The sequence below is a fragment of the Natrix helvetica genome (assembly GCF_964273705.1).
Source record: "Natrix helvetica genome assembly, chromosome: Z".
NCBI classification, from domain to species: domain Eukaryota; kingdom Metazoa; phylum Chordata; class Lepidosauria; order Squamata; family Natricidae; genus Natrix; species Natrix helvetica.
Window position 1 is genome coordinate 84,960,662 of NC_138554.1, and position 20,125 is coordinate 84,980,786.

The window sequence follows — 20,125 nt, forward strand, 5'->3', positions numbered from 1 at the left end:
TTCTGCAGTTTCCTCTGAGCCAGGTAACAGCATTTTTTGCCTTTTGAGAGTCCAACCACATGCTGTTAGGTAGAGTATCTTGTGCAGGAATAAGGCACAATTTGAATTGGAACAGGGAAGAACATTAATCTATATTTCTTTCTTGATTGAAAATTGCTAAGATTAATTAATCTTAGAATTCACTTGCATTGTCTATCTGAGCCTGAAATGTAAATGGTAAAAAAGTAAAAATATTTCAGTGTGACAAACGTTTTGGTGCACACCATATTTTGGTGAACACCCAGACATATATATAAATATAAATGAATGTTTCTGTCCTTTTTAGGGGGCATTTGGTGGTTGGAGAGTTATTTTGAATGTTGATCCAGCGAAGGAATCAGGCTTCAAGCGTCTTCTAGAATCAGGAGGTGCAAAGGTTGTGTATACATTTAATTGTTCAGATAGCAATATATTTGATAATCATGGGTAAGGAAAATGTTGCTATTTTAATAAAAAAGAATGCTTTCACATTATATGTTAAACCTTAATAATTCTGTATAATTGAAAGAATTCCATTTGAAGGAATTATTTCAATTGTAAAAAAGGAAGGGCATATGGGTGAGGTTTGTATGGGTGTGCATCAGAAATGCAGTATGGATTGAGGAAGGTGTGGGTGAATGGCATAGGTCAGGAAGGATGCCTGGGAGTGCCCAAGAAGTGCTGTGTAAATCACGGAGGATTATGGGTTTGTGTAGGTCAAGTAGGATGTATGGGGCCATGGGTGCATATGAGGTGCCACCAAGTAAGGTAAAACATGTGTGGAGTAGCATGAATCAGAATGCTTGGATGGCCTCAGGGTTATGTGAGAGGGTCCATGCTGGTCAAGAATGGCATACCTGGGTGGCATGGATTGGTAAGGGTGTTTGGGAATGGACTCATGCAGGTCAGACCCAATCTACCAGGGGTGCAGGGCAGAAGTCCTAAATCCTGGATTTTAGACCCATTCTGTAAATTAGATTATTTGAATCAAATTACCTTGATTCAAAAATTGTTGCCCTATGATGCACTTGCCTGGTTAAATGATAAGAATTTTATTAACATATATTTAGATCTGTGTTATTCATTCAGATATACACAGGGGGAAATGTGGGAGAGCACATTATTTATTTGTAAAACAAAAAAATTAAGTAATTATGATTTAGAGTAAGTTTTTGCAAAATGCAGATGCAATATCATGAGTTTTACCCACATGAGCAGACATTAATCATCCATCATTAGTATTGTATTATATTTCAGCAAAATGCTGTGTACATTTTTAAAAATCTGACAAGCTGTTTTCTTGAAGGCTACATATTAGATGGTCTTGTTCAGTTCCTGAAATTGACAAAACTAATTCCATACATATTACATAAGTAAAGCAGAATCTCTGCCTGATTGAATCTACAGGTTTTATCTGCATATTCTCCACCTATCTTTAGAGAAGTTACTCATTTTTTTGCTGATCTTAATAAATTGAAGCCAGAAGATGTGAGAATTAATATAAGAGAGGCTACAGCTCAAGGGGTTAATTGTCTGAAGCCAGAATACATTGCTGACTACTTGATACAGGTTTGTATATTAGTGGCATAATACAATTTTGAATTATCAAGGCTATGTTTTATTACATTCAAGAAGTCCTCAACGTATTTGTTCATTGTTCATTTAACAATGATTCAACCTCAGCAAAGTGACTTACGAATCACCCCCAAAATTATTATCATTGCATCACCCCTGCAGTCATGTGATTGAAATTTGAGCATTTGGCAACCACCTTGCATTTATAACAGTTGCAGTGTCTTGCAGTCACAATGATCATGATTTGGAACTTTCCCAGTCAGCATCTGACAAGCAATAGCATTTAGATGGTCTAGTACAGTGGTCGGCAAGCCACGGCTCGCGAGCCACATGCGGCTCTTTACACATTTTAATGCGGCTCTTCTGTGTGCCGGGCGCCCGCTCCCCTCCCTCCTCTCGGGCACTTCAAAACAAGCGCCCCTTTCCCTTTTTTCTTTTTGACCCACAATGATTAGGGAGGATCCTGAAGTCGGGCGGGGACGAGAAGCGAGGAGGCAGAAAAAGAAACGGAGGCTAAGGAGCTTTCCCCGCCCCCTCCCAGCAAAAATCTAACCGGGGAGCCAGGCGGGCAGTAGCAAATTAGCCGATCATGGCGCGTGATCGGTTAATTTGCTACTGCCCACGCGGCGTGATCGGCTAATTTGCTACTGCCCACCCGGCTCCCTGGTTAGATTTTTGCTGGGAGGGGGAGAGGGGGAAGCTCCTTGGCCTCCGTCTCTTTTTCTCCCTCCTCGCTTCTTGGGGCTCCACCAATGGGGGAGCAAGGCCCGCCCAGCGCCAGGCTTTGGGCTAACACAGAGGTCTGCAAAGTTGGCAGTTTTAAGACTGGTGGACTTCAATTCTCAGAATTCTGGGAGTTGAAGTCCACCAGTCTTAAGAGCCAATTTTGCAGATCCTGGGCTAATATGATTGATGCCCTTGGTGGACTTCAATTCTCAGAATTCTGGGAGTTGAAGTCCACAAGTCTTCAAGCTGTCAGGTTTGAAGACCCTGGGGTTTTTTTCTAAAGGGTTGGGGGTGCGAGGGTCTTGCAACTTGACAGCTTTAGGACTTGCATGCTTCAATGCCAGAGTTCCTGAGCCAACATGACTGGAGGAGGAATTCTGGGAGTTGAAGTCCACAAGTCTTAAAGCTGTCAGGTTTGAAGACCCCTGGGGTTTTTTTCCTAAAGGGTTAGGGATGCAAGGATCTTGTAACTTGACAGCTTTAAGACTTGCGTGCTTCAAATGCCAGAGTTTATTGAAACTAAAAACAGTGTACCATCCTATGTATTTTCGGTTTTTAAAATGTGGCTCTCAAAATAAATTTCAATCGTGGTTTTGGCGAGATTTGGCTCAGTTGAAAAAAAAGGTTGCCCACCACTGGTCTAGTATACTAAATATGCCATTTCACAGTGCTTTACAGCCCTCTTTAAGCAGTTTACAGTGTCAGCATATTGCCCCCAACAATCTGGATCTTCATTTTACCAACCTCGGAAGGGTGAAAGGCTGAGTCAACCTTGAGCCTTGTGAGGTTTGAATTGCCAAATTGCAGGCAGCTGGCAGCCAGCAAAAGTAGCCTGCAGAACTGCATTTTAACTACTGTGCCGCTATGGCTTTTAAGCAATGCAACTGGAGCAGCCAGATTATTTAATTATTTAATCACTATGTGATGCATTTAATGACCAAACTTTAAACTCTCATAAAATACATCCAGTCACATGATGACTTGCTTAACAACTGTATTCCTTTCCAATTGTAATTCTGATTTCAGTTGTGGGTCTTAAATCAAGGGCTCATCTTTATATTCAGATATTATGATTACCTGAATTCAGGTAGACTAGATTAAATATCCACAGCCTTCAAGGCTCCCTAGATGACTTAGAGTTCTCTCCCCTCCCCTTCTTTATCCCACTCCCACCAACAATCTGTCCAACCTACCCAACAATAGAAGAAATTAAGAGCTCTGTATACATTGCCTCAAACTCATTGAGCAAAAGCACAGTATAAAAATAAATAAAAATATGGCCCATGCCACCAATGGTGGATTGCAGGTGGTACACCACAGTACGGGCGTGCCGGAGCACCAGGTACCTGTCCGGTATGGTGCTCCGGAAGGTCCTCCCTCCCTCGCTTCCTACCTGTCTTTCAAATCTTCGGTGCTTCTGTGCACGCGCACAGCACATACAGCGCCTGCGCAACATTCCACTGAGCAGCTGGAGCATCGCAGAGGCGTCGCTGAATAGTAAGACGCATGCGTGCGCTGCGCATGTGTGCACAGGTCCATGTAGATGACGCCGGGCCCATTCCAACCTTATTGGTTGGAATGGGATCCGGAACCCATCACTGCATGCTGCTCTATGGCAGTGGAATGTTTTGTGCACAATTAAAAGGGTAGAAAATCTCTTACATTCACTTTATGTCTCAGGAATAGAGATTATGACAAATTACTCCTATTTGGTTTCAACATAAACTTTTCAGACAGCAATATAAGATAATGCTTTCAAGTAGTAATTTGCTTCTCCATTGTTTTTCTAACAAGGAATATATGGTAGCAGGAATATTAGACTAAAAAGAAAATGTCAGATAAAAAAACCTGAAAGTATAATTCTTAAACCTCTTTCAAAAACTGTCCTTTTTTTAAGGAACCACCACCTTCAATGGAAAACTATCATTTACCAGAAGCTGCTTCTTATCTCCAGAATAGTAAAATACTTGGAATTGGGTTGTCTCAAAAACGTAAAGCTGCTGAAGAAAAGCATACAGCAAAGAGATCCAGAATTCACTGAGGCGACTAATCTGAAAATATAAATTTTCAATTTCTATTTGTTTTCCTTTCCAAGATAAAAGATATTAATTTTTATTATATTTTTGTGTGCCTTAGATTTCAGGAAATAACTGCCACTTTTTCAAAATTAAACTTCTGGAACTTTTATTACAGGATTGGAGGAATAGGTATTTAGATTCATATTGTACTTGAAATGGTCCTTGAAGTGTACTTTATTCAGTAAATGCATAAAAAAACTTTAGATAGAACACACAAGGCCACCTAACGTAACTTTTGCCTGCATTTGTCTTTTCTTATTGGTTTCCACAAGACAATTATATAATGTAAATATAGGTTACTATATCAGCTTATATTAGGGCATAGCCCCATTGAAGCTTTTCCTGCTTTTATAGTTTATCTTTCCTTTTCTAAAAACATGCATTTTAGCTTTAGCAGCTTGGGAATTTTCTTTTCAATGGAGAGAATGGTTAAGCTTCTCTAAAAAGATAGAACATTACCTTTCAGACCAAGGGTCATCTGATTTTTTTAAATTTAAAAAATCAGAATTGTCTAACCAAAATTTCAGACTTTTTATTTTGTTTCCAAATAACTTATTAACTGGGATGTAATTTATATAAAGCTCTAATTTTGACATGTTTAAAGTATTCTCCCAATTCTTTCATTTGTTAAATCAATGTTTTAATAGCAGTATCAAGGAATCTGTATACAGCAAGTATCAGCCACATCTGAGACAATTTATTTAAATTGGCCTTCTATTCATTTATTTCAATAGCAGTAGTAGGAATAGCAAGATTTCAAGTAACAGCTACCTTGCAGAAACAACGAAGAGATCATTCACTGTCTCCTTTCAAAATTTTATTGGGTTTTCACTTTTCAACAATAATTTCAAAAAAGTGCAAATGAGAAAAAAAATAATTTCAGTGTTTGGAGAATTTGGAAATTAAGATTTAGATAATATTCTTTAATAGTAAAACTAAAACTCAACCTAGTGTTTGCTAGTTTTGTTTTAAAAAAAACTAACTGGTGTCTACAGTAAATAAGAAACAAACAGATTTGATGCAATATTGAACAGTTGCTAATTGGCTTTTTCTCAGGCCTTTTCTCAGGCAATATAACTAATTAAGATAACACTACTTTTGTCTTGAAAAAGCATATAACAGAAGATTTCTACAAAAAGAATAACAAACTGAATGTTAAATTTATTTCATTCAGAGAGATTACAAAAATGATAATTCATCTCATCCATGCAAATCCCAAGAACCTTATTAATACAATTATATCAGCATAGTAATCACACAGAACCAAAAAGAAATGTATAAAGTTTGAAAAATCAACCATGCCTTTTTGGAAAGTCCATTATTACATTATCATTAATATATGTGTAAAGAACTTTCTCTAGTAGTAGTAAAATACTGTAAATAAAATCAAGTTAAATATTTTCTTTTTGTGACAGATTTCAGCAAATTTAATTACACCTTGTACTTTTATAGCACCTTCATTGGAAAACTCAAAAACATTTTATAAAGCTGAAGTTAACCTCACAACATCCCTGTGAAATAGGGAAGTATTGTCTTTGTAGTTTAGAAAATAAACATAATCTAATTTCCGATGGTGTATTTGATACAACGCTTCCTCCTTCGCAGTGGTTTCAAACTTCTTCATATTCTTGAATTTGCCACTTGACAAGTTTTCTATGTATTTGTAAATAAGAAATTTCATTGAAATCCATTATAATTTCCATTTTGGTGGAACAAATGTTAGAAATGTTATTTTTTGTATTTCAATAACAGCCTTTTATCTGAAGAACATTAGCATATTTATGGCCAGATAATCTGAAGTTTTACCCCTTTTCACTTTGCTCCTAAAAAGAAGAGGCATTCTATGCATCCAAGAGAATAAACAAGAGTTCTAATCTATCCTATCTCACTACAGATTGGTCTTCAATCTTTTTTGTATTATTGAGGTTGTGTTTTTTTATAGTAAGCAACTGTTCCAAAGCAGATTATCTTTTGCTCCACAGAACCTTCTCACCATCTTTTTATTTCTATCTCATTGTATGTTGGAAACTATTCAGTATTTTAACCTCTATGAAACTTTAATCCTGTATGTACAAATGAATCAATATAAGGTTGTATTAACTTATGGGTATATTTAAGGTTAATTACCAGAATGTAATAGTTTTTAAACATGAATGGGGAAACTCCCTGGGCAAATGACATCTTAAGCATTTGCATCCCTGTCCTGGAGCCAAGTGATCATCTTAATTTATTAAATAATGAAATTAATGGGCTATGAAGTAACTCTTAGAATGAGTCAGATCTTACATAGAGTGAAACCCATCTGAAATCCTAACTGCAATAGTACAGGCAACCAGGTCTCTTCCCCAGAAACTGTCTGATACTGTTTTTCCACATTAAGCAGCTAGTCTCCACTATACTATGTAGAAGGACTGTAGAGCTTGGGCAGATTCTAAGGACATAATCTTGAGAACTATTTTGGATTTCTTTCAGATTGTAGATTTTAAGGAAGTGGACAGGAGGTACAGAATGATAATGGCTGTTACCTAATTATGCAATTTTCATTTTCTGGTCTGATTTAAATGACCTCGATAAGCCATACTAACAATCATTATCTCCCTATATTTCCCTTTCCAAAGAAGGCAGTTAAGGTCATTGGCATTTGAAGTAGAATGATTCTGTGGATCCATTTCAATTGGGCTTTTGACCAAGATAAGATAATGAAATAACCTTATGGACTGCCTGAGGCCTGAAGTTTGGTATTGTTTTACAATGCTTCCAGTTTTCTTAACAAATAATATCCAGATGACAGTACCCATTATTTTGATTTGAATCTAATTTTGTACCCCTATTCTGAATTTGATAGGGGAGTGCTGATGTCAGATGTCATTGCTAGGCTTCTAAGTAAGCATCTGATAACTTTGAAGATTTAGGTAAAGTTTGATAATAGGTAAATGTTACTGTTGGTTAAAAAGATGACCTGGATTCTGAGACTGAGATATATGCTGTTTTTGATACGATTGCAGTCCCAGTGAAAACATTTATAGTTAATAAGTGCTGCTTTGATTATTAAATCCCACTGAATTTGCAGATGCTGATGAATCTTTGTACAATTATATCTATTATGATACCTGCATTCCTTCCAAGATTAGATTTTTACAAGTTGTCCATGCACTGGTTACATCCTATTGTGACTGTTGCAACATGTACTATGGGCTACCCTTGAAATACCCAAACATTTCATTTGGTGCAAAATCCAGGATGCAGATTGCCAAATTATGTAAGGTACCAAGTTCATAAACTGCTGGCACTGGTTACCAATTGTGTGCCAAGTATAATTTAAAGAGCTGCTATTAATTCTTAGTCCCAAATGGCTTAGGGTCTCTTCTGTTTTCCTTACAAATTTCCGTTAAGATTGAGACACACTTCCCCCTCAGTCATTTTTTAAAACATCACTCAGAGATGTAGCTTGCCTCCTGAGTTGGTACATACACACTTCATCACATTCTTTATTATTAATGTTTTTTTCTTGCTAATTTTAATTCACAGTGTTCTCTTTAAACAAAATTTTGTAAGCTAGTTGTAATACCCAATACAGATGTAAAGAGCAGCATATTCAAATATGTAGCATTTACTATAAATGTGTTTCTTTTGGAGAAGTGGACATAGGAAGTCTATTTTAAAAAGTTTATTTTGCAGGTCAATTATTGCCCCATTTTGCCTAAAAATGGATTTTGAAGGCAATCAGTTCAGTTGTCTCTATAGTTGATTTGGCTTAGGCAATTTATCCAAAAACAATTGGATTGTCTGAAACTAAGCTTCTTCCAGCATCCCATCTGTTTAAAAATGATATTTACCTTGAATGATTTAAGGCCTCTGCATAAAACATGTTTTTTACCGAAGTACTGAAATAAGAATATAGAAGATATGCTGTGTACAGTGCTTTTACTGTACATGACTGAAAATAGTGTTAAGGTCACAGCCTAATCATTGTCAACACATCAGATTTGAATTCAGTATGACTGACTATATAGTCCAAGACTAAGTTCTTGAAATGACATGAATTGTGCCGATTGGATCTATGTAGCTTGATCCCCATTCAACTGCTAACATACCTTGAACAGGTACACTAGCTAAATAGCATGGTACAAGTGAGTATCCACTAGATGAATATAGACATTGCTATTAAAGCCACATTTGCATATGTTCTGAATTATAAGTATACATTTTAGGATCTATATACAGGTGAAACTCGAAAAATTAGAATATCATGCAAAAGTTCATTTATTTCAGTAATGTAACTTAAAAGGTGAAACGAATATATGAGATACTTTCATTACATGCAAAGCAAGGTAGTTCAAGCCATGATTTGTCATTTGTGATGATTATGGCTTACAGCTCATGAAAACCCCAAATCCACAATTTCAGAAAATTATAATATTGTGAAAAGGTGCAATATTCTAGGCTCAAAGTGTCCCACTCTAATCAGCTAATTAAGCCATAATACCTACAAAGGATTCATGAGCCTTTAAATGGTCTCTCAGTCTGGTTCAGTAGGAATCACAATCATGGGAAAGACTGCTGACCTGACAGTTGTGCAGAAAACCATCATTGACACTCTCCATAAGGAGGGAAAGCCTCAAAAGGTAATTGTAAAAGAAGTTGGATGTTCCCAAAGTGCTGTATCAAAGCACATTAATAGAAAGTTACGTGGAAGGGAAAAGTGGCAGAAAAAGGTGCACAAGCAGCAGGGATGACCGCAGCCTGGAGAGGATTGTCAGGAAAAGGCTATTCAAAAGTGTTGGGGATTTTCACAAGGAGTGGAATGAGGCTGGAGTCAGTGCATCAAGAGCCACCACACACAGACGGATCCTGGACATGGGCTTCAAATGTCGTATTCCTCTTTTCAAGCCACTTCTGAACAACAACAAACGTCAGAAGCGTCTTACCTAGGCTAAAGAAAAACAGACCTGGTCTGTTGCTCAGTGGTCCAAAGTCCTCTTTTCTAATGAGAGCAACTTTTGCATCTCATTTGGAAACCAAGGACCCAGAATATGGAGGAAGAATGGAAAAGCACACACTGCAAGATGCTTGAAGTCCAGTGCGAAGTTTCCAGTCTGTGTTGATTTGGGGAGCCATGTCATCTGCTGGTGTTGGTCCACTATGCTTCATTAAGTCTAGGGTCAACGCAGCCGTCTACCAGATTTTGGAGCGCTTCATGCTTCCTTCCGCAGACGAGCTTTATGGGGATGCTGACTTCATTTTCCAGCAAGACTTGGCACCCGCCCACAGTGCCAAAAGCCCCAAAACCTGGTTCAATGACCGTGGTATTACTGTGCTTGATTGGCCAGCAAACTCGCCTGACCTGAACCCCATAGAGAATTAAGAGGCATTGCCAAGAGAAAGATGAGAGACATGAGACCGAACAATGAAGAGCTGAAGGCCGCTACTGAAGCATCCTGGTCTTCCATAACACTTCAGCAGTGCCACAGGCTGATAGCTTCCATGCCACGCCGCATTGAGGCAGTAATTGCTGCAAAAGGGGCCCAAACCAAGTACTGAGTACATATGCATGCTTATACTTTTCAGAGGTCCGATATTGTTCTATGTACAATCCTTGTTTTATTGATTGCATGTAATATTCTAATTTTCTGAGATTGTGGATTTGGGGTTTTCATGAGCTGTAAGCCATAATCATCACAAATGACAAATCACGGCTTGAACTATCTTGCTTTGCATGTAATCAGCCTATCTCATATATTAGTTTCACCTTTTAAGTTATATTACTGAAATAAATAACTTTTGCATGATATTCTAATTTTTCAAGTTTCACCTGCAGAAGCCTCAGAAAATGTTCTTGGGAAGTCCTAATGCTTCTACTGCAAGAACAGTACCTCCCAAGTTACTGTTTTTATTACCAGTAAAATATATCATATAAAATGTGCTAGCAAGAGCAGAAAAAAGCTGCTCAAATAAAAATTTTATTATCGTATATTCTGTGTTGCTGTGTATTATCAAAATGATAGCTTATGTAAATATAGTTTATCTGTCGCTTAGATTCCCTTGTCTGAAGTTGACTGTTAAGAGTTTGCTAAATTATAATTCATATTTGTTTGACTAGGAACATAGATACTTCTTTCATTTTAAAAGCATCAAGTCACTGTTATGCAGCTAGGAAGTTACAGCCAAATTAAAATACGTATATGGTTTTCCAGAGGTATTCAGTTTTTCTGGGCATTCGTAGAATAGCAATGAACCTAAATACAAATTCAGAATCAACTTTAGGCAAACTATGATTGCAGAAGAATCAAATACTCTGAAGTTCAAAGACAGACTGTTTAAAAACTGGAATTGTTTTCTCCAAGCTATCATTTATTTTAATCAGCTCACAACTAGATATCTGAACTAAAAGAATACTCATTTGTATTCAGATCACCTTAATTTGTTTCTTTATAATCAGTCATTTTGCCCATGGATCACAAAGCAATTGTGTAACAGAAGTATATATTAGCATATATGACATTTGTTAGGATCGATAATGCAGAACTTCAGAGTGGATGAAGTCATAAACCACGTGTATATGAGCTCCCAAAATTAAGAATCTCAAGGAATAATTCTTGGATATAAAATATGCACTTTGTTCACTGGTGAAATATGCACTGGTTCATTTAATTCAATGGTGTAATATTTCAATGAAAGCATATTCACTAATAACATATCTAGGATCAAGATGTGAAAGATTTTGCTTCACTACAAAAAGCTGTCAACTTTAACTGTTGTTTCCTCTTAAAGAATAAACTACATTTTTTTGCCACTTGATATCAGTGGTGTTGCTAGCAGTGACATAGAGTGAGGTAGATGATAACCACACATTTCAAGTTAATTACGGGCCACCAATACTTTGCAACAGCCAATTCAATGCATACCTATGAATGAACTCAGCTGAACTTTTTTTCTTATAACATGCATAAGATTACAGCCTTATGTTTCAACACCATGATCATGTATTTGCCACACTGAAGTGATGCATGGCATCAGAACATGTATGTATGTATATATGTATGTATATACATATACATATATATATGTATATGTATATGTTCATTCATTAGACTCCAGAGGTCATGAACATTTCTATATTTATTAATGTTACAATATTAACTTTCTATGCCAAGTATGCCCAAGAACTCAAGTGAATATACAAGGACAGCTTCATCTACCCTATCATACAGAATATTAAAACTTGATTCATGTGTAACAATTTTAATTAAATGTCAAAGCTGGAATTTAAAATTGTAAGTTTCACATAATCTTAGTTCAGCAGCTTTAATACCCTGCAAAGGCTTTGTTGGCAAATAGACAACTTTCAGCAAAGATACACAACTCAACGGTGTCAGCTGTTTTATTTCCAGTGATCTAAGCATGTAGAGGACTGGTTCTGCATCTGTGTAAAACACAACTACTTAGAAGAATATATCTCACAATTCTTAATAGGAATAAATTATTCTAAGCAGTCTGTTCTTCATTTAAAGCAATGATTTCATATCCTAAACACTCCTTAATTGCAATGCCATCTTTTTATAAGTACATAGCTACCTCGTAAGTAATACATTTGTCTAAATCCTGGCTTGACAGTCCAAAAAACAGCCAGGCATTTGGAAAGACATATTAGGAGTGGCCATATTTGATTTAGATTGGAAGAACAACAAAGTAAAAAAAAATTAACTCGGGAGCAAGAACCTCTTTCGGAGTTGGTTTGAATTCTATTCACAGTTAATGTTATACAGCATAATACAGCACAAATTAGTATTAAAATACTGTTAATATTTGTTCAAATAAATGGATACGTAGCTGGCCAGGAAACTGAATTTTAACTGAAGTTGCCATTACTATTTGGGCAGCAGGGGGGGAAATGCATTAAATGCAAAATCTTATTCGCAAAATGTATCCAAATCTCAAACAGTAAGAAAGTACAGCAATGGACATTTTTCACTATACATATAAGTATCTCCATCTGCAAATTTGATGGCATGCGTGAACAATAGCTGATACTTCTTAACAGATTGCTAAGGCTATATATTCAGAATGAACTTCTCAAAAAAAGTCCCAGATATTATAGGAGCAGATATTTATTTACCATTTATCCAAAGAAAACCTAACTCTTTGAGATCCAGTAAAGTATATATAGTTGCATATTCCATGCAACTTACCTGACTATATTGCAATTTGTCAAGAACAGAGAGCTATTTTTCAAATGAAAAGTTTACACAGATGAAACCAGAATATACACACTAGTGTCCATAAATTTTCTGTCTGGATGTGTATTTATTTTCTGATAACTAAATTAAAAGAAAAACTCAACACTATGCTGCAAATTTTTAAAAAAATCTTTGTGCATTAGAGGTTCCTAGTAAATTATGGCTACATGTGAAAGGATATAATAAATGGGGCACATTTAAGGTCACTTAAATTTGTCATTTATATTATCAACTCAGATGGCTGACTTCTCCAGGATTTCTTTAGAGGAATCCAGTAGAGCTGGTTTCGAGTTTCAGATGGCCACCAAAGAGTTGTAATCTTTTCCAGAAGTTGTGATCCACATGGTATCCACAATGAGTGCAGCAAGTCTGAGGTAGACAACCTTTACGAAGGCTCAGTATCTGAACATAAAAAAATTTGAAATAACCACTGGCTGCAGAGGAATCAAAACACCGGGAACTCTTTTTCAAGAATTTACATTAATTTCCCTCATAATACGAAGGTGTATCAAATTAAGTATACTTTCAAAGTGCAGAAAAGCAATCACTTACGTCAAAGTAGTCTGCACTTGTTGTAGAAGATCCAGCAGAAACAAGACGGCATGTTCATAATTGGTGTAGTTTAGTTACCTTAAGAGTGGAAGGGTATCAAACAACCATTCCTTAATTGTAATATGTGTGCAGCTTTACTGATCCCCAAGCACAGCATATTGGTTGTCTAGCTGAAGTTTAGTTGCCTGGGATTTTGAAACCTCATCCCTACCTCTATTTTTGTGTTTTACTACTTCAAAGCTCTTCTCCATTTCTTTATCCCTAAGGGAAAATAAATGTAATCAGTAACTGTCTTAGACACACTTGCCCTTTAGCAATATTAATCAATGACACTAATTTAATTGCAAAATTCCATGACTAGGGCCCTAACAAAGGAGACCATAATCCCAAGAAGTATTACAGGCATGATTAAGGGCTTGCATAAGTACTGATGACATTTCTCTGAACAAACCTCAATGCCATTTCATAATTTTTTTTCTGAAGTGACAAACGGGGTTCTGTTATAAAAAAATATAAATTCAAAACTTTTGATAGCATTACCGAGGCAGTTCACTGGATTTCATCCACAAAAATGTGTCTCAACATCCCAAATAGACTAACATTGCAACATGTCAATAATTATGAATATAGAAATGTCCTAAATGCAACATTCAGAAACTATTCCAAAGCATAGGCTAAATGCAAAGAACCGCAAAGCTGTTTCTGCATGCTTGTTTTTTTAACTGAACTTAAGTCTCATGAAAGCACCTACTGATTAGGAATACTTATTTATAAGCAGTCTGTTACAAGAAAGTTGACATTAAAATAAAATCAATTATGTAGGGAGTGTCTAAAACACACAACACACATTCTTAATACATTTATAATCCCAAGTGCAGTAACACATTACAAAACAAATCTGGCAAATGCCATCTTTGTGTACATTATGGTACAAATACAGATATACTGTAATTTACTGCTTAAGTTGAACATTGATAAACCTCCTAAAATTAAAATTTGAACCACTTAGTATCAATTAAAATACTGAAGCTCTGTAATGGACCAAGTCCCCTAGAAGGTAATTGATACTAGATCAAGTTATACAACAATCTCACATCCCACCTCTCTAAATAGCACTGCATTAATCGAGAAACTTTTAGAAATTTCAATCTGATAAAATCCATATTCTCCCTAGTTATGCTTAAAACACATTTGCTTCCTCTAGTGCAGATCACATTGTATACCTGTTTATGATCTGTGGATAAAGTTATGAAGAGATTGCTTCGTTGGAAGAAGAATGGTTTTAAGGAAATATTTAGATCATTGCCATACTTACTTTCTAGTATCTACTTGCTTGGCAGTGGATTGCAATGATGGAAATTGTGTATCACTATAGATCTCTGGGGGACCTTGTGGCACTTTTCGTATCTTGCCTTCTCTTGCACCAGGAGGCCTATATACTCCACTGGATTGTGCTGGCTCTGGATTTTCTGTAAAGAATTTTAAAAACTCAAAACAATCAGATGTAGTTAGATAAATATTAAGTAATATTTTTCAATTTAATATTCATTCAAGATCCTGGCTGTGTAAGTAAAGATTCCTTTGTATCAGATCAACTATTATTTAAACAAATGTTAGAAATAAAATATTTCCAAAGAAGTATTCATTGTAGCAAGAAATCATAGCTGTATTTCAAGTTCATTCAACAGATTTTCATTTAGTTAAAAATGAGATAAAATGGCTGATTCAGTAAACATTGGTAAATTAAAAGGAACACAGAGCAAATCTCACCAATAATTTCAGCAACAGGTATTTGTGTAGGAGCAGACCTATTCCAAGGACCAGATGATTTCTCCATACTTCCAGCTGGTTCCTCATTATTATCCCTTGGCTCTTCTTTTTTCTCACTTTCTTCTTCATCCTTTTCACTGACCAAAAAAAGCTATTACAGCATTTACCACTTATGTAAACACATTCATACTATAACATGTAAACTGTAATATATAGTAGTGAGCATACAGTAGTACTGAAAGCTACTTAAAACAAAAGAGAACATCTCCAATCTCATGTTATGAATACTAATAACTGACAGTTAAAACACAATCATGTCAATAACTATAAACTCCTAATTAATAGAGGATGCAAAATGTTTAGGTATGAAAAAACCTGGTTTTTAATAATCACCATCTAAGATTAAATACTTAATAGTAATTTCTCCATCAAGCACAGAAATATTAAAGTATTTAAGAACAGCAAGTATTGATGTTTTGAAGCACTACCAGCTACTATGTGGCAAGCTTAGAGATAAGACCTGATTAAGTTTTTCTTCACCTAGAACTTGCAAATAGTAACTGAATCATTCACAAATGCAGAACTATAGTTTTTTTTTTTATTTGTTGCATTTGTGCTGATGTGACACAATACACACACACACACACACTCAAGACAATAATACCTAATTTGCATGGACTGAACTCTGAGGCCACTATAGTCAATTATTTCTTCCTGCTCAAATTCTTTCCAGTCATCTTCTTCCTGAAATATGAAGATTACATAGGCTCATTATTAGTTCTTAATAAAAAAAACCATCAGCATGTGAAGTTATAGAATGACTGTCACAGAAAAAAAGGTCATCCTCCTAGGATTTAAATATTTCCAACTCTTCTATTATATCAGAAGCTGAATAGTGCCAACTTTATAACTAGATAGACTATTTCCACTTCTGATATTTAGTCGTATATACCCACTTTCACATAGAAATTAACTTTGATGTGACCATTTCAGAGTTTTATTTAAAAGGGAGCGGTGAAATCAAAACTCTTCAATTTCTTAGAGCAGAACTGTTAAACTCATGGCCCACAAGGCCAGATGCATCACACTGTCCACACCCATGCCCGGTTTAGCGAAGGGGAAAAAAAGTCCTGTTACGTCATGTGATGCCACAGTGAGAGTTGGAGTCCCGTTTTAGAGCAAGCTTACAAAGGAATGAAAAGGAGGAGAGAGAATTGGCTATATTTTAGTTTAGACCCAAGTTACTAACCACCTTAGAAGATACTACAAAATAATTATTTGTCACCAGCAACATGCTGTGAGGATAGTCAATTTATATATCTGAGAAAACATAGAAGAAACTATTTGCAAGTTAAAAACGATTTTGTTGCATTAAAATGACATATACATATGGTCAACAATGTTTTATGATGTTAAGATGGAATGGATCTTCATTTACCATTATCTGATATAGGCCATGTTTGTCCACTTATTTGCCAAGTTCCCTTTCCCTCCAGTCAGCAGGAAATCAGCCTACCCTAAATTTTTGCTGTTCTATACTGTACTCTTACAGAATGGGTTGATGCAGTGTAAGAAGCAACATATTAAGGGCTGTGAGTGGTGATTCTTCAGTTGAAATTCCCTGTCTCTATATTTATATATATTGTTTTGCTTTTCAGTTAATTGAACACTTTAATATTCCTTATAACATGCCAGCACAATTCAGATCAGAAAGGGCTACAAAGGAATAGATGGTGCATCAATCAGTTATTTAGTGACAGCAGCAGCAATGAATTGGTAGTGTCAAAGCCTGAAGGTGCTCCATAATATATCTTTTGAGGTAGAGGAGGCTGATCCTTCCTGATGGCAGTAATGTTGGATGAGTGAATTTGCTGAGTTTTCAAAAACTGGCAGTCTGCACAAGTCTGTTTGTTTATAGCTTATACCCATAGTTTGGGGTTTAACCTCTAGATGATATCAAATGTTTTGTTAATCGATGATTGCCGTTTGTTGATGGTCCGGTTCTTTGCAACCAATGCACATCTGCTGAATAAAGTTTTGTTGAAGAATAAAGTTTGCCAAAAGGTTTGAGAAACTGAGGAGCCAGGTCTTTCTTGGGAGTAATAGCCATTTTCAAAGAGAAACTACATTAGTACAAAAGGTACAATTGCAAATGGCTCCTACAATGCCCCCAACTTGCTCTTAATTGCTACCCTAGCTGACTAGATCAGAATTAAGGTGTCTTGGTTGTCTACCTTTGTTTGAAGTGTAATTTTTTGTTTGTTTCGAGGGGGAGAGGCAGGCAATTACACTTGATTGTGAAACTTAGCCTCTTGTCATATATGGACAGTTTCTCAAGTGGCATGCCTCCTCTTGCAGTCATTAAAAGCCTTGCTTTTCTGCATAATTTGTTCTGAGATATGTGTGAACAAAAATTAGTATATTGTTTTAGTCTACAGTACCATTAATCTTGAGAACTAGTGGCGTATAGAAACAGAATGCTGGACTAGATCAATTTTGGTTTGATCCAATACACTGTGGATACATTTATATTCAATGGCTTCTTTTGGAGGGAGGCAATAAAATCGTGGTAAGCGTGTACCATTCTCATATTTTATACTTTGAAGTGAGTGCCCCGTTCTTATCCTGCCTCAACAGGAAGATACTCCTGTTGCTCAAAACGGCAAATGCGAAAATATCCTCTGCTCACGTCTATAGCAGTGAGATGCAGGTTCAAACAGAGAAGTCCTGATGGGAAATTTGAGACAAACCTGGACAAGCAAGACTGAACAATTATCCGCTTTGATTCCCCGTAGCACGTAGTACCAGCCAACTTCCTAACAAAATGGATTCCCATTGCCCTCGGCCCCGACCCCATGAGCGAAGAAAACTGAGAAACTGCCTCCCATGCGGCCCAGAGAAAACCCAAGATGGCCTAGCTGGGATGGAGCGACGAAAGGAAGTTACCAACGCCCACAGGAAGTAGTCAGGGTAAAGTTTCCTCCTCCTCCTCTCCAATCCTCTTCCACTCTAGTTCCTGGCCAACTCGAGGCCATAACGCTCCCAGTTCTGCCTGATCGATCTCGGTCTCCTTACCTTGTTTGCTGCCTTAGAACCGCCGGTGGCCGCGTTAGCATTAGAGGCGGCTCCATGGGCGCCTTCTGCTTGCCGGCTTCCCCCAGTCATACCCGCGGTAGTGGCATTGGAAGAGGCAGCCGAGGAAGGCGCGGCAGTGGCACTTCCTCGGCTGGTTTTCTCTTTCCGTTTCTTTTTGTCTCGTTTCGCGAAAAAGTCGTCTAAGCTCCTCTCCTCGGTTTCAGCCATGGCGGTGGCGGCGGTAGCTCCTCCTCGCACTCCGGTTCAGACCGGATATGACTGACGGACTGACCAGTCGCGTCTCCTTCTTAAGGAGGTAGCGATCCCCAAAACCTCAGTGATAGAGGGGAGAGGAGAAAGGGCGGTGAGAACTTGGCGCCACCCAAAGCCTCGCGTGGTCCTTACGTTCGTCTGGGTCCCCGCCGCTTCCGTTCTCTTGTAGGAAGCAGAAGGCCCAATCTTAAACTGCCGCCGCACGCGCTCTTTCCCTCCTGCTCCTGCCTCAACGCAGTTCGTTCGAAGAGGAGCAGAACAGTTTCCACTCCCCACGTTGGTGGCCACGACTTGTCACAGCCGAAAGAGGAGACTGGGAAGGAGCGAGGGAGGGGCCTCGACAAGGAGCAGAGTTTTTTTTAACGTAGTACTCAAAGAACCACTTTATTGGGCATCAGAGTCGGAAGGAGGGAGAGCGCATGCATTTATCCCTCCGCCGACCAACCCGCTGAAAGAAACGAAGAGTCTTGGAGCCAATCAAAAGGCGCGGGGGTGAGGTGTACTGACGTGCGCGTAGCTGTGAGTGCCGGCTGCAGAGAACGTTAGGAATTCCTGCGGGTGAATTATTTAGTGCGCATGCATGGGGACAGAATTTTGAGAAGTGATTCGTTATCGTAAAGTGGGCGGAGCCTGGTGGGAGCATGCGCTATGAGGCGGGAGAGGAGTACGCAATTTGACTTTACTTCTAGTGACTTCTCCGACGCGTGGATGAAAGTGGACAGCAAAGGTCACGAAAATCTGGCTTATTGGTTCAGAGGATTCTCCTTTTAATTATCTTCTTGACGAGTTTGGAGCCGCCTATAGTCAGAGAATAAGCCTTCTAGTTGCTTTTTCTCGTGTTTTTTATATCCTACAGTAAAGTTTTCTTTAGATATACCAGAAAAATGAATTTAAAAGGTTTTGCTCCCAAGTTATTAGCAGTTTACGAATGCACAGCAATAAAGTCAAGACACAATCCTGCCATGATGTAGAGGCACAACTTAGTTCCATATATTGATACAAATATACTACATTAAATGCAACTTCAGTTGCGTTGAATTTTCTATGTGTATGTGTTTTCCTTTTAAAAGTTATGTTCATTTAAAACCTTATTTTTATTAGTTGAAGTAATATCGTGAATTGAAATTGCAGCATGTATTTGAAGTAAGATTCGGGTGCTAAACCATGAAATGGTTTTTGTAAAAATTTTACTTACCATTATAAAAGTCAGTTTATTCTTTTGACCATCACAGTCACAAAAGAAAAACGAGGGAAATAAGGAGTTGAACCATGAAACATTATCTGTAAATGGACCTATTTAGTTTTATAACATTATAGATCTCTGGTTGGAATGATAAAAGGACTTCATGTTAGATTGATGCATGATCAGAAATGCGTTCTCCCCACCCCCTCCAAAAAAGAAACATAATCTATTGTGAATATTAGGAGCACTGAGTTTGATTTGATTTAGGATTTGAAGTTCCTGATTGCTGGAAGAACTCTGTTTCACAAACCCTTTTCTAGATGTTAAGTCAACATTTTTTAAATGTTGCTATAGGGAATTCTTTCTTAGGTCAATGAGTTACATTGAACTCATGTAACTCAAGATGAAATACCATACATTTCTAAATGCAATGCTCTATTTTTTTAAAGAGTTGTGCAAAATATATTTTTCTTTAAATGGAATATTCTGGAATTCTCCAGAACCTTCTCAGGGAATATGGTAGTAGATTTTGCATTTTGAAACTTTTGAAGCTTCAGAGCTTCTCTGGAAAGGGAAGAATACTGAATTGGATTGGGATCATGAAAGGGGATATCAACATTAATCTCTTTGCATAGCCT

At 37.3% G+C, this 20,125-nt stretch overlaps 2 protein-coding genes across 9 annotated transcripts in view; one reads left to right on the forward strand and one right to left on the reverse strand.

Annotated features, from left to right (window-relative positions):
- Positions 1 to 5,966, forward strand: part of TOPBP1 (DNA topoisomerase II binding protein 1) — an 80,225-nt gene extending 74,259 nt beyond the window's left edge. For all 3 annotated transcript variants that reach the window (XM_081971285.1, XM_081971287.1, XM_081971286.1), the window contains 3 exons: positions 326 to 415; positions 1,426 to 1,587; positions 4,217 to 5,966. In XM_081971285.1, the coding sequence (XP_081827411.1) occupies positions 326 to 415; positions 1,426 to 1,587; positions 4,217 to 4,360 (396 nt within the window). In that variant the 3' untranslated portion in view covers positions 4,361 to 5,966. The remainder of the gene's footprint in view (positions 1 to 325; positions 416 to 1,425; positions 1,588 to 4,216) is intronic.
- CDV3 (CDV3 homolog) lies at positions 178 to 18,681 on the reverse strand. 6 transcript variants are annotated; one of them, XR_014176814.1, is made up of 7 exons: positions 18,032 to 18,678; positions 15,621 to 15,700; positions 14,957 to 15,093; positions 14,502 to 14,655; positions 13,187 to 13,447; positions 8,234 to 8,281; positions 5,373 to 6,050 (listed from the first exon to the last, which is right to left on the reverse strand). XR_014176814.1 is itself a non-coding variant. In XM_081971294.1 (5 exons), the coding sequence occupies exons 1-5, from the start codon at positions 18,257 to 18,259 to the stop codon at positions 193 to 195; spliced, it is 609 nt and encodes a 202-aa protein (XP_081827420.1). In that variant the 5' UTR covers positions 18,260 to 18,681; the 3' UTR covers positions 178 to 192. The 6 variants fall into 6 exon arrangements, 3 of the variants coding, with proteins under 3 accessions (XP_081827420.1, XP_081827421.1, XP_081827419.1); XR_014176813.1 differs by lacking the exon at positions 8,234 to 8,281; XR_014176815.1 differs by lacking the exons at positions 5,373 to 6,050; positions 8,234 to 8,281 and adding an exon at positions 11,499 to 13,036.
- Between the last annotated feature and the right edge of the window lie 1,444 nt (positions 18,682 to 20,125).